This window comes from Talpa europaea (genome assembly GCF_964194135.1).
Source record: "Talpa europaea genome assembly, chromosome: 12".
Classification (NCBI taxonomy): domain Eukaryota; kingdom Metazoa; phylum Chordata; class Mammalia; order Eulipotyphla; family Talpidae; genus Talpa; species Talpa europaea.
The window spans coordinates 23,936,480-23,960,684 of record NC_140079.1 but is presented as its reverse complement, the minus strand read 5'-3'; the positions used below and the strand labels follow the sequence as shown (position 1 = coordinate 23,960,684).

Here is a 24,205-nt window from a genome sequence, read left to right as displayed (position 1 = left end):
GGTATGAATGCAGCAAATGTTCAATCTGTCTTTACCAAGGTGAGAGTAGAAATTTAAATTGTACACTTTCATCAGGTTATAAGCATTGTATTTCTTGAACAGAAACAGAAAGGTTTCCGACTTTTGTACATGTGGGAAGAGAAACCTCAGGTGGATCTTGACCTTCTTTGAAACCAAGGTGTGAATTTTATCTTTCACTTATGGAGTACTCTTAAGCGTTTTTAAAATATTAGGAGAGTGATCTGTTCAGCAGTCAGGATAATAGCAATCTTCTATTATATCAGACCATTTGACTATATCTGTAAAACATAGCCATCTTTCATCTTTCACAAGATGTTTGTAATTTTCATCAGTGGATATGGAGAATGTGGAAAGGTTGGAAAACCACACTCAGCTACAGCCAATTGGGAATAAAAAAAATCATCTCTGAGATAGGGAATCCAATATAAAAAATATAGTCTCTGTATTCTGAAAAAATTTAACTTGATCGTTAAACCTTTATTGTGACCCAATAGAAAATACCAAAATGTTTTAAAACATAAATGGAAGTAATTAATTATTTTTAGGGAAAATAAAGAAAGGAAATAGTATGAGAGCTCTCCATTAATTTTTTTAAATGATTTTTGAAAGTACTTGGAAAGAAGCAAAGTGGGACACTGTCTAAAAGGGCATGCTGTGAAGAAAAGGCAAGGCTCAATTAATGAGTAAGCATGGGACTGAAAAAAATCAAGAGATTCATTAATCTCATTGCATTTTGGAATGAATTGCTTTGAATAAAAAATATTTAAAGCAAAATGTTTGTTCTGAGGAAACTCAGGAAACAGTACTAACACACACAAATACACCCTCCTCTACCGACACCCAGCAACGGTGATTCTGTTTAATTTGCAATTCTCTTCAGAGTTTTCTTTAGAGCAAGTTTGACATCCTTATTCCTTAGACTATAAATGAAGGGGTTCAACATGGGCACTACATTGGTGTAAACTACTGAGAAGAACCTCCCCTGGCCCAAGGAACCATCAGAAGAGGTCTTGAGATGTGTGAACATGCCAGCACCATAGAAAATGGCAACAGTCATGATATGGGAGCTACAGGTGCTGAAGGCTTTGGACCAGCCCTGAGAGGAAGACATGTGGAGGATATTGGAGAGGATAAGAGCGTAAGAAATGAAAATAATGAAGCTGGATGTTATCACAACTGTGCTCACAAGAATGGAATCCACCAGCTGATTGGCATAGGTGCTGCTGCAGGAGAGCTGCTGGAGGGGGAAGATGTCACACATGTAATGGTTGATGACATTCTCATCGCAAAAGGACAGCCTGAGCATATTCCCTGTGTGGACCATGCTACCAGTAAACCCCATCACATATGACCCAATCATCAGCAGAGCACAGACCTGAGGGGACATGGTGACTGTGTACATCAGGGGCTTGCAGATGGCCACATAGCGGTCATAGGCCATGGCTGTCAGGACATAACACTCAGAGTGGACAAATAAACAGAAAAAGAACAGCTGAGTCATGCATTCTTCAAAGGAGATGATGTTCTTCTCTACCATAAAGCCCATCAGCATTTTAGGGGTAATGATGAAAGCGTGGCACAGGTCTATGAAGGACAGGTTGAGGATGAAAAGATACATGGGTGTGTGAAGGTGAGAGTTGAGGCATATTAGATTAATAAGGCTAAAATTCCCTAGCACGGTGACCATATAGTTCATGAAGAAGAGGAAGAAGAAAGGCAGTTGAAGTTGAGGTTTGTCTGTAATTCCTACCAGGATGAATTCAGTTACTGAAGAGTCATTTTCCACAGCCATCATCTGTGGTGGTGTTATCTGTGAGGAGATGGGAGAAGAATTAGGACAGGACTCAGATCTTTGTTTTAAGAGTGAGGACTTGTTGTAGTGGCGCTGCAGTGGGGCATTGGGGCGGCACTCTGGAAGAAGAGCCAGAGCAAGGATTCCCCGTCTTTATCCTATTCATCTGTCCTTTCTTTTCACGTTTTCAGATCTCAGCTCAGTCTCCTCACCTCCCCAAACAACACAATCAGGATGTAGTCTTTAGTCTATTAGACATCCCCAGAGTGATGCCCACATTTCATAGTGAAGGAGTCAGCATCTTGAAGAGATGAATCAGCTGCAGAGGTTCTACAGCTGGTTAGCAAAGGAGCCAAGAGTTGTTCTTGGGACCATTTCCTATGTCATTTCCTGATGCTCTTACACAGTGAAGCTATTGTGAACCCGCTGTGCCCAATGCTCATCCCTTTCTCTCCCACCCACCCTTCAGACACCAGCACCTGGTTTAATGACAGACCTGAGAGTCCACTATCATTGGCATAAGCACACCATGTTCTTCCTTCAGTCTTACCTCAAAGTCAGAATGGACTGTTTAGGATGGCGTGTGGTCCCCCGACCTCTCTCCACTGTTGTAGCTGTGAAATGAAAACATCAGAACAGAGCAGATTCAATCACCCAATTCCTTTTGCCTGGAGATCTCACTTGCCAGCCTTGAGAGTTCTTTTCCCTTTGTTGTTCTGAAGGGGCAATAATTTGAGCAAAGTTGGAGGCAACTCATTCTTTGAGAATGTGTGTGTCTTCTGGGTCAGGCTAAAAGTCTTCTGTGTCCTAAATAATCAGCTGGCTAATTTTGTGAGTTTTTCTTATTCTCTGTGGATCGCAGCCACTTGTTTGAATGTTGAAAATGAAGCTCATTTAGGATGAAGTTTGATCAGGTTCCAAGGAAGAAATTATTGAGTCTGTGTTTACATTCTTTGTCAATAAATTAGCCTTGATTCTTTTGGGAATTAATCTTCTCTCTAAGTTTAGTTCACACTAAGAATTTCCAATCCTCTGTGCTATGAGAGAGTAGCATCCTACATTTCAGTTAACCTCTAGAGCTCATGCTCAATCAGCAAGGACAGAGTCATTATCATTTCCAATACTTTTTTACATTTTATGTGAGTGATGTAGTATATGTCCAAGTGGCCATACATCATTTGTTGTCTTCTGCATTTATAGAGAAATAGAACAGGGAAATATTGAGAATAGACTCAGTAATCAGATTGAGGAACTTGAGCTCAAATTCCTCCACTTAACTGTATGTGTATCTGATAAAGCTTCTTAATTGCTGTTGCTTTTTGCCTCATTGTAATTTGTGTTTAATATTAGCTCCTAATCCCAAAGAGTGCTCTGATGATTAAATACTAAGAACCTCTAGTATCCATGGAGATCTGTGGAGCACATAGTAGTGCCTAGTAAGCAGCAGGTTTCCTTCCTCTTTATCCTTGTCTATGTCTATAGAAAGTATGTTTTCCTATGTTCTTAGCTCTGTGCCCAACTGCTTACTAGACATTCCCGCCAAATGGGGTTGAGAATCTCCCGTGGTCCCAAATTGTCTCTTTTCATCTTATTTAAAATTGATGGCAGCACCCTCTTCCTAGTTTTCTGATCTAGAAACACATTTTCATCTGGGTTTCTTTGCCATGTTATCTATTCTCTGACCATCCATGTTCATATGTTTTTAATTTATATTTTACGTAATTGTCCATATTTATACAGTATTTGCTTTCTCCTCTCAGCTGCAGCCCCCTATAATACCCACTCACCCATGCACCATCACCATAGTCCCTTGTGCTCTTCCCTCCTCTGTGTTGATCACTCTCCCACCACCTCCCCTGCAGAATGTTTCTGATTTATAGTTGCTTGGTGAAATTTGTTTTTTTAATTTATTATTATTATTTTTTCCTGATTCCTCATTTGGTCCGTATATTCCTCCTATAAGTAAAACCATCCAATACTTTCCTTTTCCTTATGACTTATTTCACTGAGCATAATCCCTTCCAATGCCATCCATGTTGCTGTGAATGGCATGAGTTTGTTTTCTTTGATTGCTGAGTGGTATTCCTTGGTGTATATATATCACATCTTCTTGATCCATCATCAATTTTTAGGCATTTGGGTTGTTGGCATAACTTACCTATTATAAATAGTGCTGCAGTGAACACAGGGGTGTAGGTATCCTTTGGAATTAATGTTTTTGTGTTCCAAGTTTGTTTTTAGCTCCTTAAAATGCCTGCTCTCTGACCCTTCCTTGTCATTATACTGCCTTGGATAAAGCTCTTTGACATAAAGTGTATACCACTGTCATGGTTTCCTAACTGGTTTGCCAACACCCATTATGTTAGTTTTCTCTTATTGATGTTTAAGAAATTATCATCAATTTAGAGACTTAAAAGAACACCATTTATTAGTCTTTGTTCTGTGACCCAGAAGTCTGGTGTAGAAAGTATGGCTGGATTCTTTGACCAGACTGAAGTCAGGGAGGGCAGAACTCTTCAGGAAAGCTGTCTGCAAGCTCTGTCATATTGTGGCTGAATTCAGTGTCTTGCAGTTACAGCTCCGAGATGTCCTTGCTGTCAGCTGAGAGTACTGTCAGCTTCTAGAGGAGGCTGTACTTTTTCTCATGTGTCCTGTCTTAAGTCCACCAATAAACAGCACATTCAGTATTTTTTTGTTTTGAATTTTTCTTTTTTCAACTGCTTTCAGGAAAAAGGAAACTCTGTTTTAAAATATGCGTGTGATTAATTAGGCCTGCCTTCATAATCCTGCTAATTTAAGATCCACTGCACCTATAATAAAACAAAATAACTATAGTTTTACCTCATTACATTTACTAATTCCACTCACATAGTTATGCAAGAGAAAAAGTCATTGGAGTCTAAATTTTTAGAATACTTATATCTATTTCTGGAAATCTATTCTCTACACATTTTGATATAGAATCATCTCAAAAAATGCAGTATTTATTTCTTTGTCTAAAACCCCTCAATTTCTCTCACCACAAATTCCTCAGCCTGTCACAAAAAGCTGACTCTGTGTCCTCAGCCTTACCTCATGTCTCCACTCTGTGAATTTCACTCTGGTGATATGAAGAGTGTGAAGTTCTACTCACACATTCTATGATCATTGTTGCCTGTGTTTCATCTGCCTGAAATGCCTGCCCCCTTATTCTCCACTTGGGTGCTACCAATTCATTCTCCAAGATTCAATTTGTCATCATTTGTCATAGAAGTTTGATCTGACCTCCTCCCTGTCCCAGTGCCTGCACCTACACCCTGTAGCCTCTCCATCTGCTGCAGAGCTATCTAGTGCATGTTCCATTCGCTGAGGACTTCATTCCCTTTCACTGTACATTTTAAGGGGCAAGATTCAATGTTACTATTTTTTAGTCTGTTACTCTTTTTTTTTTTTTTTTTTTTTTAGATTTATTTATTAAGCATACAAGAACTCCCATACAGGTCAGAGTTGTTGGGGGCAAGCGGATTCACCAGAGACAGAGTAGGGATCAGAACAGGCAGACTGACTGAAATACACTAATGAGGGGAGTAGTGGGCGAGACAGGAGAGGTCTGCTGAGCCATGTGGGTAGCTCCCTGTCAGGGGATCAAACTTGCACTGCAGAGGCTATGTTTAGCTTCACAGTGTTTTGCTTAACCCCTTGCGCCACCAGGAGCACCCTAAAATGTTACTCTGAATGGACTTTTTTTTTTATCTTTGACTCCATACATTGCAGTTACATCCTAAATTTTTAGGATTGGTCCTTATCAGTTGCCTTTAAGTGTGGGAATTGAGAATTTTGACAATTTATCTCCCTCTTTTGTAAATACACTTCCTTATTTCTTTACCCTCTCTATATAGTTTAGTTATTGTGCATTAATAATCAGTGTTGACATGATGTGAACATAGACATGCTCTGCCCAGCTAAGTAGTAAACTAAGTGGATACTTTTCTTTTAGAAGCTTTGTTCTAGCTATCAAACAATGGTTTTGATTGTTCCATTTCCTTTCTAAATTTAATTCATAAATCATCTTTTAAAACTTTTAAAAGTATTAGGTCCTCAAAAACTGTATATTGTTAAAATGTAATGAAAGCTTTCATACTATTTATGGAGAATCCAAAATATATATTTCTTTTAAAATTTTTTTCTTTTTTTTTAATTATTTTATTTATATTCCCCATACAATTGCAACCTCCCTATTTTGACTCCAATCCACCCTTTCCCTGCCCCTCCCCATAGTGTATCTCTGGTTCATAGTTGTTTGTTGATTTTGATTTTTTCTTTCTTATATTCTTTTTCCTGGTTCCTTATTTAGGTTTTCTAAATTCTTGCTATGAGTGAGACCATTTGGTATTTTTATTTTTCTTTCTGACTTATTTCGCTGAGCATGATCCCTTCTAGCCCCATCCATGTGGCTGCAAACTGCATGTGTTTCTCTTTTTTGATTGCTGAGTAATATTCCACATCTTCTTGATTCAGTCATTTATTTTTGGGCATTTGGGTTGTTTCCAAAGCTTAGCTATACAAATGACCAACAGGAATAAGAAAAAATGTTCAGCATCACTTGCAATCAGGGAAATGCAAATTAAAACTACAATGAGATACCATCTCACACCAGTGAGAATAGCGCGTATTAAAAAACTAGCAACAACAAATGTTGGTGAGGATGTGGAGAAAAAGGAACTCTCCTGCACTGCAGTTGGGAGTGCAAACTGGTTCAACCACTATGTAAAGCTGTGTGGACATTCCTCAACCTACTAAAGCTAGAGCTTCCATATGTTGCAGCAATTCCACTCCTAGGTATTTACCCAAAGGACACAGAAACATTAATTCCAAAGAGCACCTGCACCCCTATGTTTATAGCAGCACTATTTACAAAATATATATTTCAAAATGGTAAGATGCATCCTAAAAATGAACATGGATTCAGGACCCTTCCTGTTGTAGCTCTGCCATCTGAACTGTTGCACTTTTGTATCAAGTTTGACAAAAAGATAATTGGTAGTAGTGACAATACTAAATTCTCTGTAATAATCACACCTATCTGAGACAATTGATCTGTTTTAAATATAAAGAAACCACTTTTAAAGATGCGTCTCTTTCAACAAAAAGTCACAAGTACTGCAAAGTCAGATTCAGACATCACTTTTTATTGATGTAAATGAATTCTTCTTACACTTGCATGCAGGACAAGAGAGTGACTGCTGTACAAGTGATAAAATGATATGAATTCATTAATCACATTTTCTTTATAATAACTTTTATTATCGGTGAAAGTAACTTCACACACATGCAAAAACTTTAATTTCCCTGGGAATTACAGACAAGCATTTTGCTTCAGAAGTGTTTGGATTCCAGAGTCATAGAGATTTTCTCTCTTGACTTCTTATATGCTCGTATTTCTATAATACTTTCTTCTCAGACTTTTCCTGTGTAGACATGGAGACACTATTCTTCTCACAAATATGGGTCTTACCTTTATTACTCTGTCTAGCAATGAAGAGGTCACTATTCCCCATGACTTTTTATATTTGATATTTCAAAATGTTCTTTAAGAGTGGGTCATACCTCAAGGGTAAAATGTTACCATGAGTTCTCATGAACAGGTCTGTATGCTGCACTCTGAGATTCCATGGCCCTTCTCATATATGTTAATTCCATGGGAGGGAGGTAGGGGGAGACAAGGAGGGTGAGAGAGTGAGAGCAGGGGAGAGAGAGAAAGAGAAAGAGAGAGAGAGAGAGAGGATGTGAATGAATGGCTTTCGCCCTTGGGTACCTATTTTGTAACTTCCAATTGACAATGCGTTTCAGGCACCGACTTAATCACCTTTCACATAGGACCACCCTAGAGGTATTTTGGGCTTCTGATGTATAAAAAAGGAGAAAAGATGAAGAAGTGAGAAAAAACTCACTGTGGTTCAATGCCAATACTTTTAATTTTATCTTTTTGTTGAAAGAGATGCATCTTTAAAAGTGTGATAGACACCAAAAAAAATGAACTCACACTAGACTACATATCTCTGGGTGAGATTTCACCAGATTATACTTCTTAGTGGGTATTGGAGAGCGCCAAATCTGAGGAAGAATTGTAGTCTTGTCTTGTTTGGGCCTATTTTTTTTTATTTTCTCTTGTAATTAAGTCTTATTTTTTTGCACCATAAAATATAAAGTTTATTTTTGACCTCTCTGACAATGTCTATTTTTTCTTTACTCCATGCACAGCATTTAAAAATGTATCTTCTCTTGAGCTACCAACTATAGCCCCTTCAAATTGTTATACTTTCATTGCAATTGGCCAGCAGGTATATGAAAGAAGTGCTCAACATCACTTATAATCAGGGAAATGAAAATCAAAACCACAATGAGATACCATTTCACACCAGTGAGAATGGACTGTTTGAAAAAGAAAAAAACAAACTGGAAGCAACAAATGCTGGTGATGTGGGAAGAAAGGAACCCTGTTGCACTGCTGGTGGGTATGCCAACTGGTGCAACCACTGTGGAAAGCTGTGTGGAGGACCCTCAAATTACTAAAAATGGAGCTATCATAGGGCCCAGCATTTCCATTCCTAGGACTCTACCCAAAGGATACAAAAACAAAAATTTGAAAGGAAACCTGCCCTCCTATGTTTATTGCAGCACTATTTACAACAGCTATATATGGAAATAACCTAAATGTCCCCAAACAGATAACTGGATCAAGAAGATGTAGTATATATACACAATAGAATATTACTCAGCAACCAAAAAGATAAACTCATGTCATTTGCAGGTAAATGATGGAGCTGGAAGGGCTTGTGTTCAGTGAAATAAGATTAAGGAAAAAAAAAAAACAGATAGTTTCATATATAGGAGCAATACAGGGAAACTGAACAAGGGATCACAAAAAAAATGCTAGCAGGCAAGTCATAAATCTGAGACATACAGGAGGAATGGGAAGAGAATAGGGTCAAAATAGAGGAGGGAAGAGCACAAAGACTATGGTGATGATTTATGGGCTATGTGGTAGTGGGAACTTTATGGGGAATATAGGTGAGGGGAGAAATCAAACCTGCAAGAATGAACAACGATATAAATAAATAAATTACAAAAAACAAAATTATTTTTCAGAAAAAGTTAATCTCCAAAAGATTATTATGATATGCTGGGCTAGCTCACTTAAGCCAACTACTTTGGAAATAATGTCGTACTATAAATGAAGATCTTTATGTTATGTTAACTGAGGAGTTGAGAGGTCTAAATAGGTTACATGAAATGTCCCATATCCATTAAACAAATTGAATAAGTAATTCTTCAGGCACACACAAACACACACCCCAACCCCTCAGTCTCCAGTGAATTGACTGGTTAATTCTATAAAAAGTGTAATGAGTAAATATTAAATTATACAAATCCTTTGAGAAACTAGATGAAGAGATAACATTTTTATGAGGCTATCATAATTCACATCTTCAAATGAGGCAAAGAATTGCAATAAAAATCAATATTCCTCATAAACATAAGTGCAAAAATTACTTAGAAAACATTAACTAGTCTGATACAGTGTCCTATGAAAAGGATAACACTTTATGATTCCAAGTTGGTTTCACATCTGAAAATTATTCTGTAGAATTTATATCAACAGAATAAAGGAGGCCAATAATAGTTTCGGCTGAGGAGTTGCTGAAAAAGCATTTCGTTTCATTAAAGCATACTTTTTTTTTTTTAAATAGAGGCATGTTTTTATTTATTTATTTGTTTGTTTTTTTTGTTTACACATGCACTGGGTACAGTCAGAAGCGCGGGAGGGTGAGAGAATTCACCAGAGCTAGAGCGGGGAGCAGAGCAGGCAGAAGGACCGAAGTACACTGCTGAGGGGAGCAGCAGGCGGCAGGAGAGGTCTGCGCGCCATGTGGGACCCTCCTCCTGTGGCCGGGGAGCAGCCAGGGATCGAACCAGCGCCGCAGAGGCTGCGGGCAGCTTCGCAACCCAGCGCTCAACCGCTGCGCCACTGGGGAGGCCCCTCATTAAAGCATACTTATCACAAATATCTCAGCAAGAGAGGGAGAGAACTTTCTTCATTTAAAGAACAATGCATTTATAGTATATAATATATTCTCATATACTATAGTGTTTAAAATTGTTTTAATAAAAGAACCACTAGTACTTACCTAACTTAATTCATTGTTATAACCATATTGTGAGGAAGAGAAGATGTGTTTGTGTACAGCGTGGGGATGGTGGTGAAAAAATCAAAGTCTTATATTCCAAGAGAACTCACATTGAGAAACCATTAAAGATGTCTAAACATGAGATCAAGAGAATCTTACCAAATCAGCAAAATTGAGAGGAAGATCAGACCCAGACTTTCCAAGAGATAGGGTTTGTGGGATTTGCTGACAGATGAGGTGGAAGGGAGAAGAAGTTGCTTGCATTTAGTTGTGAATGTCTTGGCTGGCTGCTGGTGCAGATACACAGAGACCTGACCGCAGTACAGTGCTGGGAATCATAATACAATGTTAAATGTGGTTTGGGACACTTACACTTGAGGCACATAAGTGGTCATAAAATAGGGTTGCCAGGAAAGTATTTAGGGTTGAATACGCATATATGATTCCATCTCCACTTAGTCTACAAGCCATGATACGATAGTGGCAGTAAACGTATTCACACAAACACAATGAGATCTTGGTTTCTGAGTAAAATTCTCTAATACTAGATTTTCTTTCTCAGAGACGGGAACACTCAGTGGGTAAGTGTTCCTTTTGCTTTTTCCTTTTCCTTTATACCTTTTCTCCACATGCTCCCAAGGAGTTTAATTCTTGTCTGTGATATAGGACATTGTCACAGGAATGAGGGGCTATCACATTGTGGTTTTGATTTGCATTTCTTTTACAATTTCTCTTGTAACAAGTGATGATGATGATGCTTAGCCTTCTTTGGAGAAGTGTGAATTTATGTCATTTGCCATTTTTTTGGATTTTTTTTTTTTTCGCTGTGAATGAGTGCTTTATATAATTGGAAATTAGTCCCTGGTGAGATGTGTAAATCTCTTTGATGAAATGTTTGTGGAAACATAAGCATTTATCCAGGTTGGAGTTAAAGGTTTTATGACCCATCTCTCTACTGCAGAGATCTGTGGGTAAGGGTATCATTCCTACCCTTTAGGCTGTATTTAAAATAATCCTCCATGTTTCATCTTCCTTCTTATATTTCCCATTGTTCTTCCTCACCTTACTTCTGAGAAACAAAGTAATAAAGTAGAAAGACAGAAAGCTGGAATTAAATCAATTTGATACAAACCTGGGCTCAGCTCTGGCTTAACTGAGTGACCTTGAACCAAATCTTGATTTTGTTCCCTCCTTAAAACAGGACTTTTAAAGTTTGTATGACAACATTTGTCATAGTGACAGTGACAGTGCCTGTTATGAATGTAGCGAATCTTCCATCTGTCTTCACCAAAGAGAAAATAGAAATTGAAATTATATACTTTCATCAGGTTCTACCCATTCTAATTTTATTTCTTGAACAGAAGAAGAAAGTCTTCCAAACATGCAAAGGAAGGATGTTTTTGTTCACGTGGTAAGAGAAGCCTCAGGTGGAACTTGACTTTCTTTGAAACCAAGGTGTGAATTTTATCTCATTCACTATGGAGTACTCTTACGCATTTTTAAAATATTAGGAGAAAAGTGCTGATTAGCAGTCACAATAATAGCAATCTTCTCTTTTATTAGATCTGACCATTTGACTAAAGCTTTAAATATAGCCATTCACAAGAAAAGTTTGTAATTTTCAGCAATGGATATGGAGAATGTGGAAACGTTGGAAAGCCTCATTCAATGATAGCCAATTGGGAATAAAAAAATCATCTGAGATAGGGAACCCAATACAGAAAATAAAGTCTCTGAATTCTAGAAAAAATTGAACTTGATCATTTAAACTGTTATTCTAATCCAATAGAAAATCTTAGAATGTTTTAAAACAGGGCCTCCCCTGGTGGCGCAGTGGTTGAGCGCTGGGCTGCGAGGCTGCCCGCAGCCTCTGCAGCACCGGTTCAATCCTCGGCCGCCGGCGAGGATCCCACACAAAAAAAGTTTTAAAACATAAAGGGTCATATTTAATTATTTTTAGGGAAAACAAAGATAATAGCATGAGACTTTTCCATTATAATGTTGTATGATGTTTGAAAGTACTTGAAAGAAGAAAAGTAGGAGACAGTAAAAGGGAGTGTCTGGAGCATGCTGTGGGAAAGAAGAGGTAAGGCTCAGTTAATGAGTAAATATGGGACTGAAAAAAATCATGAGATTTAGTAATGTGGTTGCATTTCGCATGACTTATTAGAGAGAAAAAATATTTAAAGTAAAATATTTGTTTTGAGGATACACTTGAGAAACAGTACTAACACACACAAGCACACAACTCCTCTCCCCAACACCCAGCAATGGTGATTCTGTTTAACTTGCAATTCTCTTCAGAGTTTTCTTTAGAGCAAGTTTGACATCCTTGTTCCTTAGACTATAGATGAAGGGGTTTAACATGGGCACTATGTTGGTGTAAATTACTGAGAAGAACCTCCTCTGGCCCAGGGAACCATCAGAAGAGGTCTTGAGATGTGTGAACATCCCAGCACCATAGAAAAGGACAACAGTCATGATATGGGAGCTACAGGTGCTGAAGGCTTTGGACCAGCCCTGAGAGGATGACATGTGGAGGATATTGGAGAGGATAAGAGTATAAGAAATGCAAATAATAATGGTGGAAACTATTGCCACTGTGCTTACAATGGTGGAATCCACCAGCTCATTGACATAGGTGCTGCTGCAGGAGAGCTGCTGGAGGGGGAACATGTCACACATGTAATGGTTGATTATGTTGGCATCACAAAAGGACAGCCTGAGCATGTCCCCCGTGTGGACCATGCCACCAGCAAACCCCAGCACATATGAACCAGATATCAGCAGAGCACAGACCTGAGGGGACATGGTGACTGTGTACATCAGGGGCTTGCAGATGGCCACATAGCGGTCATAGGCCATGGCTGTCAGGACATAACACTCAGAGTGGATAAAGAAACAGAAAAAGAACAGCTGAGTCATGCATTCTTCAAAGGAGATGATGTTCTTCTCTACCACAAAGCTCATCAGCATTTTAGGGGTGATGATGAAAGCGTGGCACAGGTCTATGAAGGACAGGTTGAGGATGAAAAAGTACATAGGTGTGTGAAGGTGGGAGTTGAGTCATATTAGATTAATGAGGCTAAAATTCCCTAGCACGGTGACCATATAGTTCAATAAGCAGAGAAGGAAGAAAGGCAGTTGGAGTTGAGGTTGGTCTGTAATTCCTACCAGGATGAACTCAGTTACTGAAGAGCCATTTTCCACAGCCATCATCTGTGGTGGTGCGATCTGTGAGGAGATGGGAGAAGAATTAGGACAGGACTCAGATCCTTTGTTTTATGAGAATGGACCTGAGTGGTGGGGCGGTGGGGCGGCACTCTGGAAGAAGAGCCAGAGCAAGGAATCTCTCTTTTAACCTTCTTATCTTATCTGGCCTTTCCCTTCATCTTTTCAGATCTCAGCTCTATGTTCTCAACCCCCAAGCTGACACAATCAGGATGGAGTTTTTAGTGTCTATTAGTAGGTCCCAAGAGTCATGTCCATATTTCATAGTGAAGGAGTCAGCATCTTAAAGACATCAGTCAGCTGCAGAGGTGCTACAGCTGGTTAACAGTGGAGCCAAGAGTTGTTTTGGGGACCATTTCCTATGTCATTTCCTGATGCTCTTACACAGTGAAGCTATTGTGACTGTGCTGTGTCCAGTGCTCAGCCCTTTCTCTCCCACCCACCCTTCAGACACCAGCACCTGGTTTAATGACAGCACTGAGTGTCCACTATCATTTGCATAAGTACACCATGCTCTTCCTTCAGTCTTACCTCAAAGTCACAGGGGACTGTTTAGGATGGTGGGTGGTCCCCCGACCTCTCTCCACTGTTGTAGCTGTGAAATGAAAACATCAGAACAGAGAAGATTCAATCACCAAATTCCTTCAGCTCGGAGATCTCACTTGCCAACCTTGAGAGTTCTTTTCCCTTCGTCTTTCTGTAGGAGGCAATGATTTGAGCCAAGTTGGAGGCAACGCATTGTCTCTTTTAGGATGTGTATTTCTTCGGGGTCAGGCTAATGAATCAACTCCTGCTCTGAACTCTCAGCTGGCTAATATTGTGAGTTGTTCTTATTCTCTGTGGATCTCAGAAACTTGTTTGAAGATTGAGAAATGAAGCTCCTTTATGATGAAGTTGACTAGGTTCCAAGGAAGAAATTGAGTCTGTGTTTACAATCATTGTCAATGAATTAGCCTTGGTTCCTTTGGGATTTAATCTTCTCTGTAAGTTCAGTTCACACTAAGAATTTCCAATCCTCTGTGCAGGGAGGGAGTAGCCTCCTATGTTCCCAGTTATCCTCTGGAGATCATGCTCAGTCAGGAAGGACAGAGTCACTATCATTTCCACTATTTTACATTTTATGTGCGTGATCTAGTATATGTCCCAGCATTCATACATATTTGATGTTTTCTGCATTTGTAGAGAAATAGAACAGAGAAATGTTGAGAATAGAATCTATAATCAGAATGAGGGAACTCAAATTCAAATTCTTCCACTTACTATATGTGTGTATCTTGAAAAAATTTTGTATTTACTGTTCCTTTTTGCCTCATCTAATTTATGCGTGTAATATTATCTCCTAATCCCAAACATTGCTCTGAGGATTAAATAGTAGAACCATGGAGATCTGTGGGGCACATGGTAAGTGCTTAGTAAGCAATAGGTTATCCTTGTCTGTGCCTATAGAATGGATGTTTCCCTAGCTACACAGCTCTATGCCCAGCTGCTTACTAGACATTCCCTCCAAATGGAATTCAGCATCTCCTATAGTCCCAAAATAGTTTGTCTCATCTTTTTTTTTTTAAATTAATGGCACCACCTCTTCACTTTTCTGATCTGGAAACTCATTGTCATCTGGTTTATTTTGTTCATGCTATCTATTAGTCTCTGAACATCCATGTTTATAGGGTTTTTTTTATCATTTAAATTTCTTTATATTATACATCATTGTCCATTTTTATACAATATTTGCTTTCTTCTCTGAGGTGTCGTCCCCATATAATTCCCACCACCAATTCACCCATGCACTATAACCATAGACCCTTGTGCACTTCCCTCCCCTATTTTGATCACTGTCCCACCACCTTCCCTGCAGAATGTTTCTGATTTATAGTTGCCTGTTAAGTTTGTTTTTAAATTTTTTTATTATTATTTTCCCCTCCCATACTTTACCTCTATATTCCTCCTATAAGTAAAACCATCCAATATTTTTTTTTCCTTCTGACTTATTTCAATGAGCATAATCCTTTCCAGCTACATCCATGTTGCTGTGGAATGGCATGAGTTATTCTTTTTTGATTGCTGAGTGGAACTCCATTGTATGTATATACACCACATCTTCTTGATCCGTCTTCTATTTTTAGGCATTTGGGTTGCACCATATCTTACCTATTGTAAATAGTGCTGCATTATACACAGGGGTGCAGGTATCCTTTGGAATTAATGTTTTTGTGTTCCAAGTTTGTTTGTTTTTAGCTCCTTAAAATGCCTGCTCTCTCACTCTTCCTTGTCATTATACTGCCCTGGATAAAGCTCTTTGACATGAAGTATATAATACTGTCATGGTTTCCAAACTTGTCTGCCAACACTCATTATGTTAGTTTTCTCTTCATTGATGTGTAATATGAAATCATAAACTTAAAAAAACCCCACCTTTTATCAGTCTTGTTCTATGACCCAGAAGTCTGGTGTAGAAAGTATGGCTGGATTCGATGTCCAGGCTGAAGTCAGGGTGAGCAGGACTCTTTCCTTCTGGAGTTTGAGGAATCTGTCTGCAGGTTCCATCATGTAGTTGGCTGAATTCAGGGCCTTGCAGTTACAGCTTTGAGATGTGCTTGCTGTCAGCTTAGGGTCACTGTCAGCTTCTAGAAGAGGCTGTACTTCTCATGTGTCCTCCTGTCTTCAGTCCACCACATTCAATTTTTTTTGTCTTTGAATTTCTCCTTTTTTCTACTACCTTGAGGAAAAAGGAAACTCTGTTTTAAAATGTGTATGTGATTGATTAGACCTGCCTTCATAATCTTCCTAATTTAAGATCCACTGCATCAATGATACAACAAAATCACTATAGTGATACCTCATTATATTTACTAATTGTACTCACACAGTTACACAAAAGAGTATTGGGGAGTCTAAATTTTTAGAATTTTTCTTATCATATCTATTTCTGGAGACCTATTTTTAAACACAATTTGATGTAGAATTATCTCATAATGCAATATTCCTATGTCAAAAACCCCTCAATTTCTCTCACCGCAAACTGCTCAGCCTGTCATATAAAGCCGACGCTGTGTCCTCAGCCTTACCTCCATGTCTCCACTCTGTGAATTTCACTCTAGTGATATGAAGAATGTGAATTTCTACTTACACATTCTATGATCATAGTTGCGTGTATTTTATCTGCCTGAAATGCCTGCTCCCTTATTCTTCACTTGGGTACCACCAACTCATTCTCCAAGATTCAGTTTGTCATCATCATTTGTCATAGATCCTTACTCTGACCTCCTCCCTGCCCCAGTGCCTGCACCCACACCCTGCAGCCTTCTCCATTTGCTGCAGAGCAGTCTAGTGTGTGTTCCATTGGCAGAGGACTTCATTCCCTTACACTGTACCCTCTAAGGGGCAAGGATTCAGTGTTATTTTTTTTAATTGTTATGGTTAATGGACTTTTCTTTTTAATTTTATCTTTAAGTCCATGTTGTACAGTTACAACCTAATATTTCAGGAGTAGTCCTCATCAGTTACCTTTGAGTCTGGGAAGTGAGGATTTGGACAATTTACCTTCCTCTATCATAAATATACTTCTTTATCTCTTCATCCTCTCAATATAGCTTAGTTTTTGTGCATTAATATTCAGAGTTGAGATGATGTGAGCATAGCAATGCTCTGCCCATCTAAGTAGTAAGCTATGTGGTTTACTTTTCCTTTGGAAGCTTTGTTCTAATGATTTAAAAAAGTGGTCTTGAGTTTTTGGTTCCATTTCCAGTCTCATTATTTTAGTTCATCTCAGTCTACCCTGAACCAGTTATTTAAATCATCTTTCAATACTTATAATACTATTATGTCCTCAAAAAATATATATATAGTTAAAATGTAATGAAAGTTTTCATACTATACATGGAAAATCTAAAATATATTTTTCTAAATAAGATACATCCAAAAAGTAATGAACTTGGAATCAAAACCCTCCATGTTGTAACTCTGCCATCTCAACTGTTGCACTTTTGTGTCAAGTTTGATAAAAAGGTAATTGATAGTAGTGACAATACTAAGTTCTTTTAATAATCACAACTATCTGAGACAATTGATCTGTTTTAAATATGAAGAAACCAAGATGAAGTAAAAGGAGTTTTCTAGAGTCACAAGCAATGGCAAAGTCAGATTCAAACACAGATATTTATTGATATAAAATGAATTCCTCCTACAGTTCTATGTAGGACAAAGGGTGTGTGTACTATACAAGATACAGAAGTGATGTGTATGTACTAACCACATTTTCATTTTAATAACTTTTTACTTTAAGCGAAACTAACTTGACTCAAAATTAGTTCATTTCCTGGGAAGTACACGGATGCATTTGGCTTCAGGATTGTGTGCATTTTAGGGACTTAGCTATAATGTCTCTTTCAACTTCTTGTATGCTCTTATTTCTATAATACATGGTTTTCTTTTCAGATTTCTTCTTCTGTAGACAAGGAAACCCTATTCTTATCACAAGTATGTTTCTTGTCTTTATTACCCTGACTAGCAATGAAAAGATCACTCTTCTGCTTGACTCTTTTATATTTCAAAATGTTCTTTAAGAGTTGGATCATACCTCAAGAGGTAAATGGGTTACCATGAATTCACATGAAGAGGACTATGCTGTTCTTGGGGTTTCCATGGCCCTTCTCATATATGTTAATTCCATGAGAGGGAGAAATAGAGAATGAGAATGAATGAATGGCTTTCATCAGTTGGCTACCTATTTTGTAGCTTCCAGTTGATAATGTGTGTCAGGTACCACTTTATCACCCTTCACATAAGAGCACCCCAGAAGTATTTTGGGCTTTTGAAGTCTAAAATAAGGAGGGGAAATGAAGTGAAAAAAGGAAAATACGCAGTGTCTGCTGCTTAATGCCAAATCTTTTAATTTTAGCCTTTTGTTGAAAGAGAGATGCATCTTTAAAAATGTGATTGACACCAAGAACATGAACTCACACTAGACTGTATAACTCTGGGTGAGATTAGGTTATTGTTTTTAGTGGGTGCTGGGGAGATCAAATCTGGGGAAGAATCTCACTTTTTGCTTGTTAGCCTATATTTTTACTTTCTCTTATAATATTTGTTTTTATTATTATACCATAAAACACAAATTTTATTTTTGACCTCTCTGATTGATAGTGTCTATTTTTTCTTTACTCCATGCACAGCACCCTTAAAAACCCATTTTTCTTAATCTTTTGAGCTGTAAAATGCCACTCAAATTGTATATCCTTCTCATTTCTCTTCTGTTTGTCTTGCTGTGATCTAGCAACACTTTATCTTTAGTAGGAACATACCCTTTGAGAGCAAATTCGATCAATCCTGTCTCTTCCCCACAGCTCTTTTCCACCTGCCCTTGCTTATTGCAAAATGTCAAGCATAGTAGGAATGAACAGAGATTGTTTTCTGAATTTGAGTTTTTTCTTTCTCGATTGACATCTCTTTTGAAGTTTGTGCATATTTTTGTCTTTGGGTTGTGCTGTACTGTCTTCATGGAATTTTATTTGATTATCCCATTTTTTGGCTGCTTCCAGTTATATTGGGAGATGAAGTCAGCTGCTATTGTTGGCTTTCTGGATGTCCTATTGATTTGGTGATAGTTCACTTCTCAGTGAACTAAAAACTTTTATTTTGTTTGTTTTGTTAAAAGTACACTATCACTTTTATTTGTGTTGTTTCAGAAAAAGTAAATATCCAAAATATTGTGATATGCTGAGCTAGTCCATTCAAGCCAACTACTGTGGAAATAAGTCATAATAGAAATAAAGATCTTTGTTATGTTAACTGAAGAGTTGAAAGAATATAAAGATTGAGAGGTCTAAAAGAGTATATGACATGTCCTATATCTATTAAGCAAATTGAATAAAAAAGTAATTCTTCAGATACACACACTTATCTGCAGTCTCCAATGAATTGATTGGTTAATTCTATAAAACATGTAATAAGGAAATATTAAATTATGCAAATCCTTTGAGAAACTAGATAGAGAAAACTCCACATTTTTTATGAGGATATCATAACTCACATAATCAGATGATGCAAAAAATTACAATAAATATCAATATTCCTCATAAGCATACATGCACAGATTACTTACAGAATGTTAACTAGTCTTGTATAGTGTCCTATAAAAAGGACAAGGCTTTATGATTCCACAGGGAAGTAAAGTTGGTTTCAGATCTGAAAATTATTCTATAGAATTTATATTAACAGAATAAAGGAGGCAATAATAGGATATGCTAAGTAGTTGCTGAAAAAGCAATTTCATCACAAAAATCTGCTTATCACAAATATCTCAGCAAAATAGGGACAGAAGAGAACTCTCTTAATTTCGCAAAAGAAATAATGAATGCCATCATTGTTTATGATGTATTCTCATATACTGTAAATAGTTTTTAAATTGTTTTAATAAAACAACCATTAGTACTTATCTAACTTAATTCATAACTATAACCATTTGTAGGGAAGAGAAGATGTGCATGTGTACAGTTAGGGGGTCGTGGTGAAAAGCTCAAAGTCTTATATTCTAAAGGAATGCACATTGAGATACCATTAAAGACATCTAAACATGAAATCAAGAGACTCTTAACAAATCAGCAAAATTGAGAAGAAGGTCAGACCCAGCCTTACCAAGAGATAGGTTTTGTGGGAGTTGCAGACTAGGAGCATAAGTGGAGGGAGAAGTTGCATTTAGTTTGTGAATGTCTTGGCTGGCTGGTGGTGCAAATATGCAGAGACCTGACCGCAGAACAGTGCTGGGCATCATAATACAATGTTAAATGTGATTTGGGACACTTACACTTGAGGCACATAAGCGGTCATAAAATAGGGTTTTCCGGGAGGTATTTAGGGTTGAATAACATACATGATTCTATGTCTATGCAGTCTACAAGCCATGATACCCTAGTGACAATGAGCACACTCACACAAAATGAGATCTTGGTTCCAATAAAATTCTCTAATAATGGATTTTCTCTCTCAGAGACAGGAACACTCAGTGGATGAGTGTTCCCTTTTCTTTTTCCTTTATCCTTTTTCTCCACATGCTCCCCAGAATTTTTGTCCTTTTGATACAGGGATGAGGAGCTATCACATTGTGGTTTTGATTTGCATTTCTCTTAAAACAAGTGATGTGATGGTGCTTTAACCATCCCATCTTTGGAGAAGTTTGAATTTATGTCATTTGTCTTTTTTTGGATTTTTTTTTTTTTTTGCTGTTGAATAAGTACTTTTTATAATTAGAAAATTAGTCCCGTGTGAAATGTGTGATGTGTAAATACCTTTGATGAAATGACTATGGAAACATAAGCATTTATACAGGTTTGAGTTAAAGGTTTTATGGTCCATCTCTCTACTGCAGAGATCTGTGGGTAAGGGTGTCACACCTACCATTTCAGACTTTTTTCAAATAATCCCCTATGTTTTCATCTTCCTTCTCATATTTCCTATTGTTTCTCCTCACTTTACTCCTGAGAAACAAAGTGATAATGTGGAAAGACAAAAGCTAGAATTATATCAGTTGGGTCCAACCTGGGCTCAGCTCTGGCTTACCTGAGTGACTTTGAACCAAACCTCTGAATTTGTTCCTTCCTTAAAACAGGACTCTTCTCACCAGTGTAAGATGGTATCTCATTGTAGTTTTGATTTGCATTTCCCTGATTACAAGTGATGTTGAACATTTTTTCATATGCCTGTGGCCACTTGCATTTCTTCTTCAGAGATGTTTCTTTTTATCTCTTCTGCCCATTTTTTGACTGGATTATTTTCTTTGTTTTTGTAGAGTTTCATCAGCTTCTTTGTAGATTTTTTGTGATGAGTCCTTTATCATTAGTGTTGTGTGCAAGAATGTTCTCCCAGTCGGTGAGGTTTCTCTTTGTTTTGGTTATTGTCTCTTTTTGCTGTGCAGAAGCTCTTTAATACATATTAAAAAAACTAGCAACAACAAATGTTGTAGAAAAAGGAACTCTCCTGTACTGCTGGTGGGAGTGATCCAACTGATCCAACCACTATGGAGAGCTGTGTGGAGATTTCTTGACCTACTAAACATAAAGCTTCCATATGATTCAGCAATTCCACTCCTAGGTATTTACCCAAAGGACACAGAAACATCAATTCCAAAGGGCACCTGCATGCCTGTTTATAGCAGCACTATTTACAGCTGAGCTATGGAAACAACCCAAATACCCAAAAACAGATGACTGGATCAAGAAGATGTGGTACACATACACAATGGAATGTTACTCAGCAATTAAAGATTAACACATGCATTTTGCAGCAACATGGATGGAGCTAGAAGGGATCATGCTCAGCGAAATAAGTCAGAAAGAAAAAGAAAATTACTGGATGGTCTCACTCGTAGTAGGAACTTAGAAAACCTAAATAAGAGACCAGGAAAAAGACTAATCAATACAAAGTAAAAATCAAAATCAACAAGCAACTATAAACCAGAGACACACTACAGGGGGAGGGGGGACAGGAGCGGCAGGGAAAGGAAGGACTAGAGTCAAAATGGGGGGGGTGCAATTATATGGGGAATATAACCAAAATGAAAATGCATACATTGTGCAAAGATAAAAAAGATGTAAGAATTATATAAAATAAAATATTTAAATAAAAAAAAACAGGTCTCTTAAGGTTTGCATGAAAACATTTAAAATGTGACACCACCTGGTATGAATGCAGCAAATGTTCAATCTGTCTTCACCAAAGTGAGAGTAGAAATTGAAACCATACACTTTCATCAGTTTCTACCCATTCTAATTTTATTTCTCGAATAGAAGAAGAAAGGCTTCCAACCATGCAAAGGGAGAATGATCTTGTACATGTGAGCGAGAAGCCTCAGGTGGAATTAGACACCTTCATTGAAACCAAGGTGTGAATTTTATCTGATTCACTTATGGAGTGTTTGTAAACATTTTGAAGTTATAAGGGAAAAAATTCTGATCAGCAGTCAGGAAAATAGCAACCTTTTCTCCTATTACAGAGCATTTGACAAAATCTGTAAAACATAGTCATCTTTTGCAAGAAATAATTGTAATTTTCATCAATGTATATGGAGAATGTGGAAAGGTTGGAAAGCCTCACTCAGCTATAGACCATTGGGAATAAAAAAAGAAATTCTTGTCAAGTCATTTTTCTCAAGGTCATCTCTGAATTAGGGAATTCAGTATAGAAAATACAGACTCTGAATTCTGGAAAAAAATTTAACTTGATCATTTATACCCTATTGTAATCCAATAGCAAATCCTAAAATGTTTTAAAACATGAAGGGTAATATTTAATTATTTTTAGGGAAGACAAAGGATTTACTATGAGAGTTTTCCATTATCATGTTTCATGATGTTTAAAAGTACTTGGAAAGAAGCGAAATGGGAGACAGTCTAAAAGGGAGTCTCTCGAGCATGCTGTAAAAAAAAGGCAAGGCTCAATTGCATTTTGCAATGACTTGATAAATGAAAGAAAGCATTTAAAGCAAAAAAAAATGTTCTGAAGAAAACTCTGGGAATCAATACTAATACATACAGGTGCAAAGTTCAGCCTCCAACAGCCAGCAACATTGGTTCTATTTAATTTGCAATTCTCTTTAGAGTTTTCTTTAGAGCAAGTTTGACATCCTTGTTCCTTAGACTATAGATGACGGGGTTTAGCATGGGCACTATATTGGTGTAAATTACTGAGAAGAACCTCCCCTGGCCCAAGGAACCATCAGAAGAGGTCTTGACATGTATGAACATTCCAGAACCATAAAAAATGGCAACAGTCATGATATGGGAGCTACAGGTGCTGAAGGCTTTGGACCAGCCCTGAGAGGAAGACATGTGGAGGACCCTAGAGAGGATAAGTGCATAAGAAATGCAAATAATGAAGCTGGATATTATCACAACTGTGCTCACAAGAATGGATTCCACGAGCTCATTGACATAAGTGCTGCTGCAGGAGAGCTGCTGGAGGGGGAAGATGTCACACATGTAATGGTTGATGACGTTGTCATCACAAAAGGACAGCCTGAGCATGTCCCCTGTGTGGACCATGCCACCAGCAAACCCCAGCACATATGACCCAATCATCAGCAGAGCACAGACCTGAGGGGACATGGTGACTGTGTACATCAGGGGCTTGCAGATGGCCACATAGCGGTCATACGCCATGGCTGTCAGGACATAACACTCAGAGTGGACAAAGAAACAGAAAAAGAACAGCTGAGTCATACATTCTTCAAAGGAGATGATGTTCTTCTCTACCACAAAGCTCATCAGCATTTTAGGGGTGATGACGAAAGCGTGGCACAGGTCTATGAAGGACAGGTTGAGGATGAAAAAGTACATAGGTGTGTGAAGGTGGGAGTTGAGGCATATTAGATTAATGAGGCTAAAATTTCCTAGCACAGTGACCACATAGTTCAAGAAGAAGAGGAAGAAAAAGGGCAGTTGAAGTTGAGGCTGGTCTGTAATTCCTACCAGGATGAACTCAGTTACTGAAGAGCCATTTTCCACAGCCATCATCTGCGGTGGTGCGATCTGTGAGGAGATGGGAGAAGAATTAGGACAGGACTCAGATCCTTTGTTTTAAGAGTGAGGACTTGTTCTAGTGGCGCTGCGGTGGGGCAGCACTCTGGATGAAGGCCAGAGCAAGGAATCCCCGCCTTTAACCTATTCATCTGCCCTTTCCTTTCATGTTTTCAGATCTCAGCTCAGTATCCTCACTTCCCCAAGCAACACAATCAGGATGTAGTCTTTAGTTTATTAGTACATCCCCAGAGTGATGCCCACATTTCATAGTGAAGGAGTCAGCATCTTGAAGAGATGAATCATCTGCAGAGGTTCTACAGCTGGTTAGCAAAGGAGCCAAGAGTTGTTCGTAGGACTGTTTCCTATGTCATTTCCTGATGCTCTACACAGTGAAGCTACTGTGACCCCGCTGTGTCCAGTGCTCAGCCCTTTCTCTCCCACCCACCCTTCAGACTTCAGCACCTGTTTTTTCAAAGTGCTGG

General features: G+C 38.1%; 2 protein-coding genes and 1 pseudogene across 3 annotated transcripts; all 3 read right to left on the bottom strand.

Moving 5' to 3' along the window:
• Positions 1-880: 880 nt before the first annotated feature.
• LOC311182134 (olfactory receptor 8C8-like) lies at positions 881-1,840 on the bottom strand (the record flags this gene model as incomplete). Its single annotated transcript, XM_084250733.1, has 1 exon — positions 881-1,840. The coding sequence occupies exon 1, from the start codon at positions 1,814-1,816 to the stop codon at positions 881-883; it is 936 nt and encodes a 311-aa protein (XP_084106859.1). The 5' UTR covers positions 1,817-1,840.
• Positions 1,841-12,264: 10,424 nt separating this feature from the next.
• Positions 12,265-13,197, bottom strand: LOC311182143 (olfactory receptor 8C8-like; annotated as a pseudogene). Its single transcript has one exon. The product of its transcript is annotated as an olfactory receptor 8C8-like (transcript).
• A 9,584-nt stretch (positions 13,198-22,781) lies between these two features.
• On the bottom strand, positions 22,782-23,714 carry LOC311182145 (olfactory receptor 8C8-like; the record flags this gene model as incomplete). The annotated part of the gene is made up of 1 exon (XM_084250743.1): positions 22,782-23,714. One exon carries the CDS (start codon positions 23,712-23,714, stop codon positions 22,782-22,784), a length of 933 nt encoding a protein of 310 aa, XP_084106869.1.
• Between the last annotated feature and the right edge of the window lie 491 nt (positions 23,715-24,205).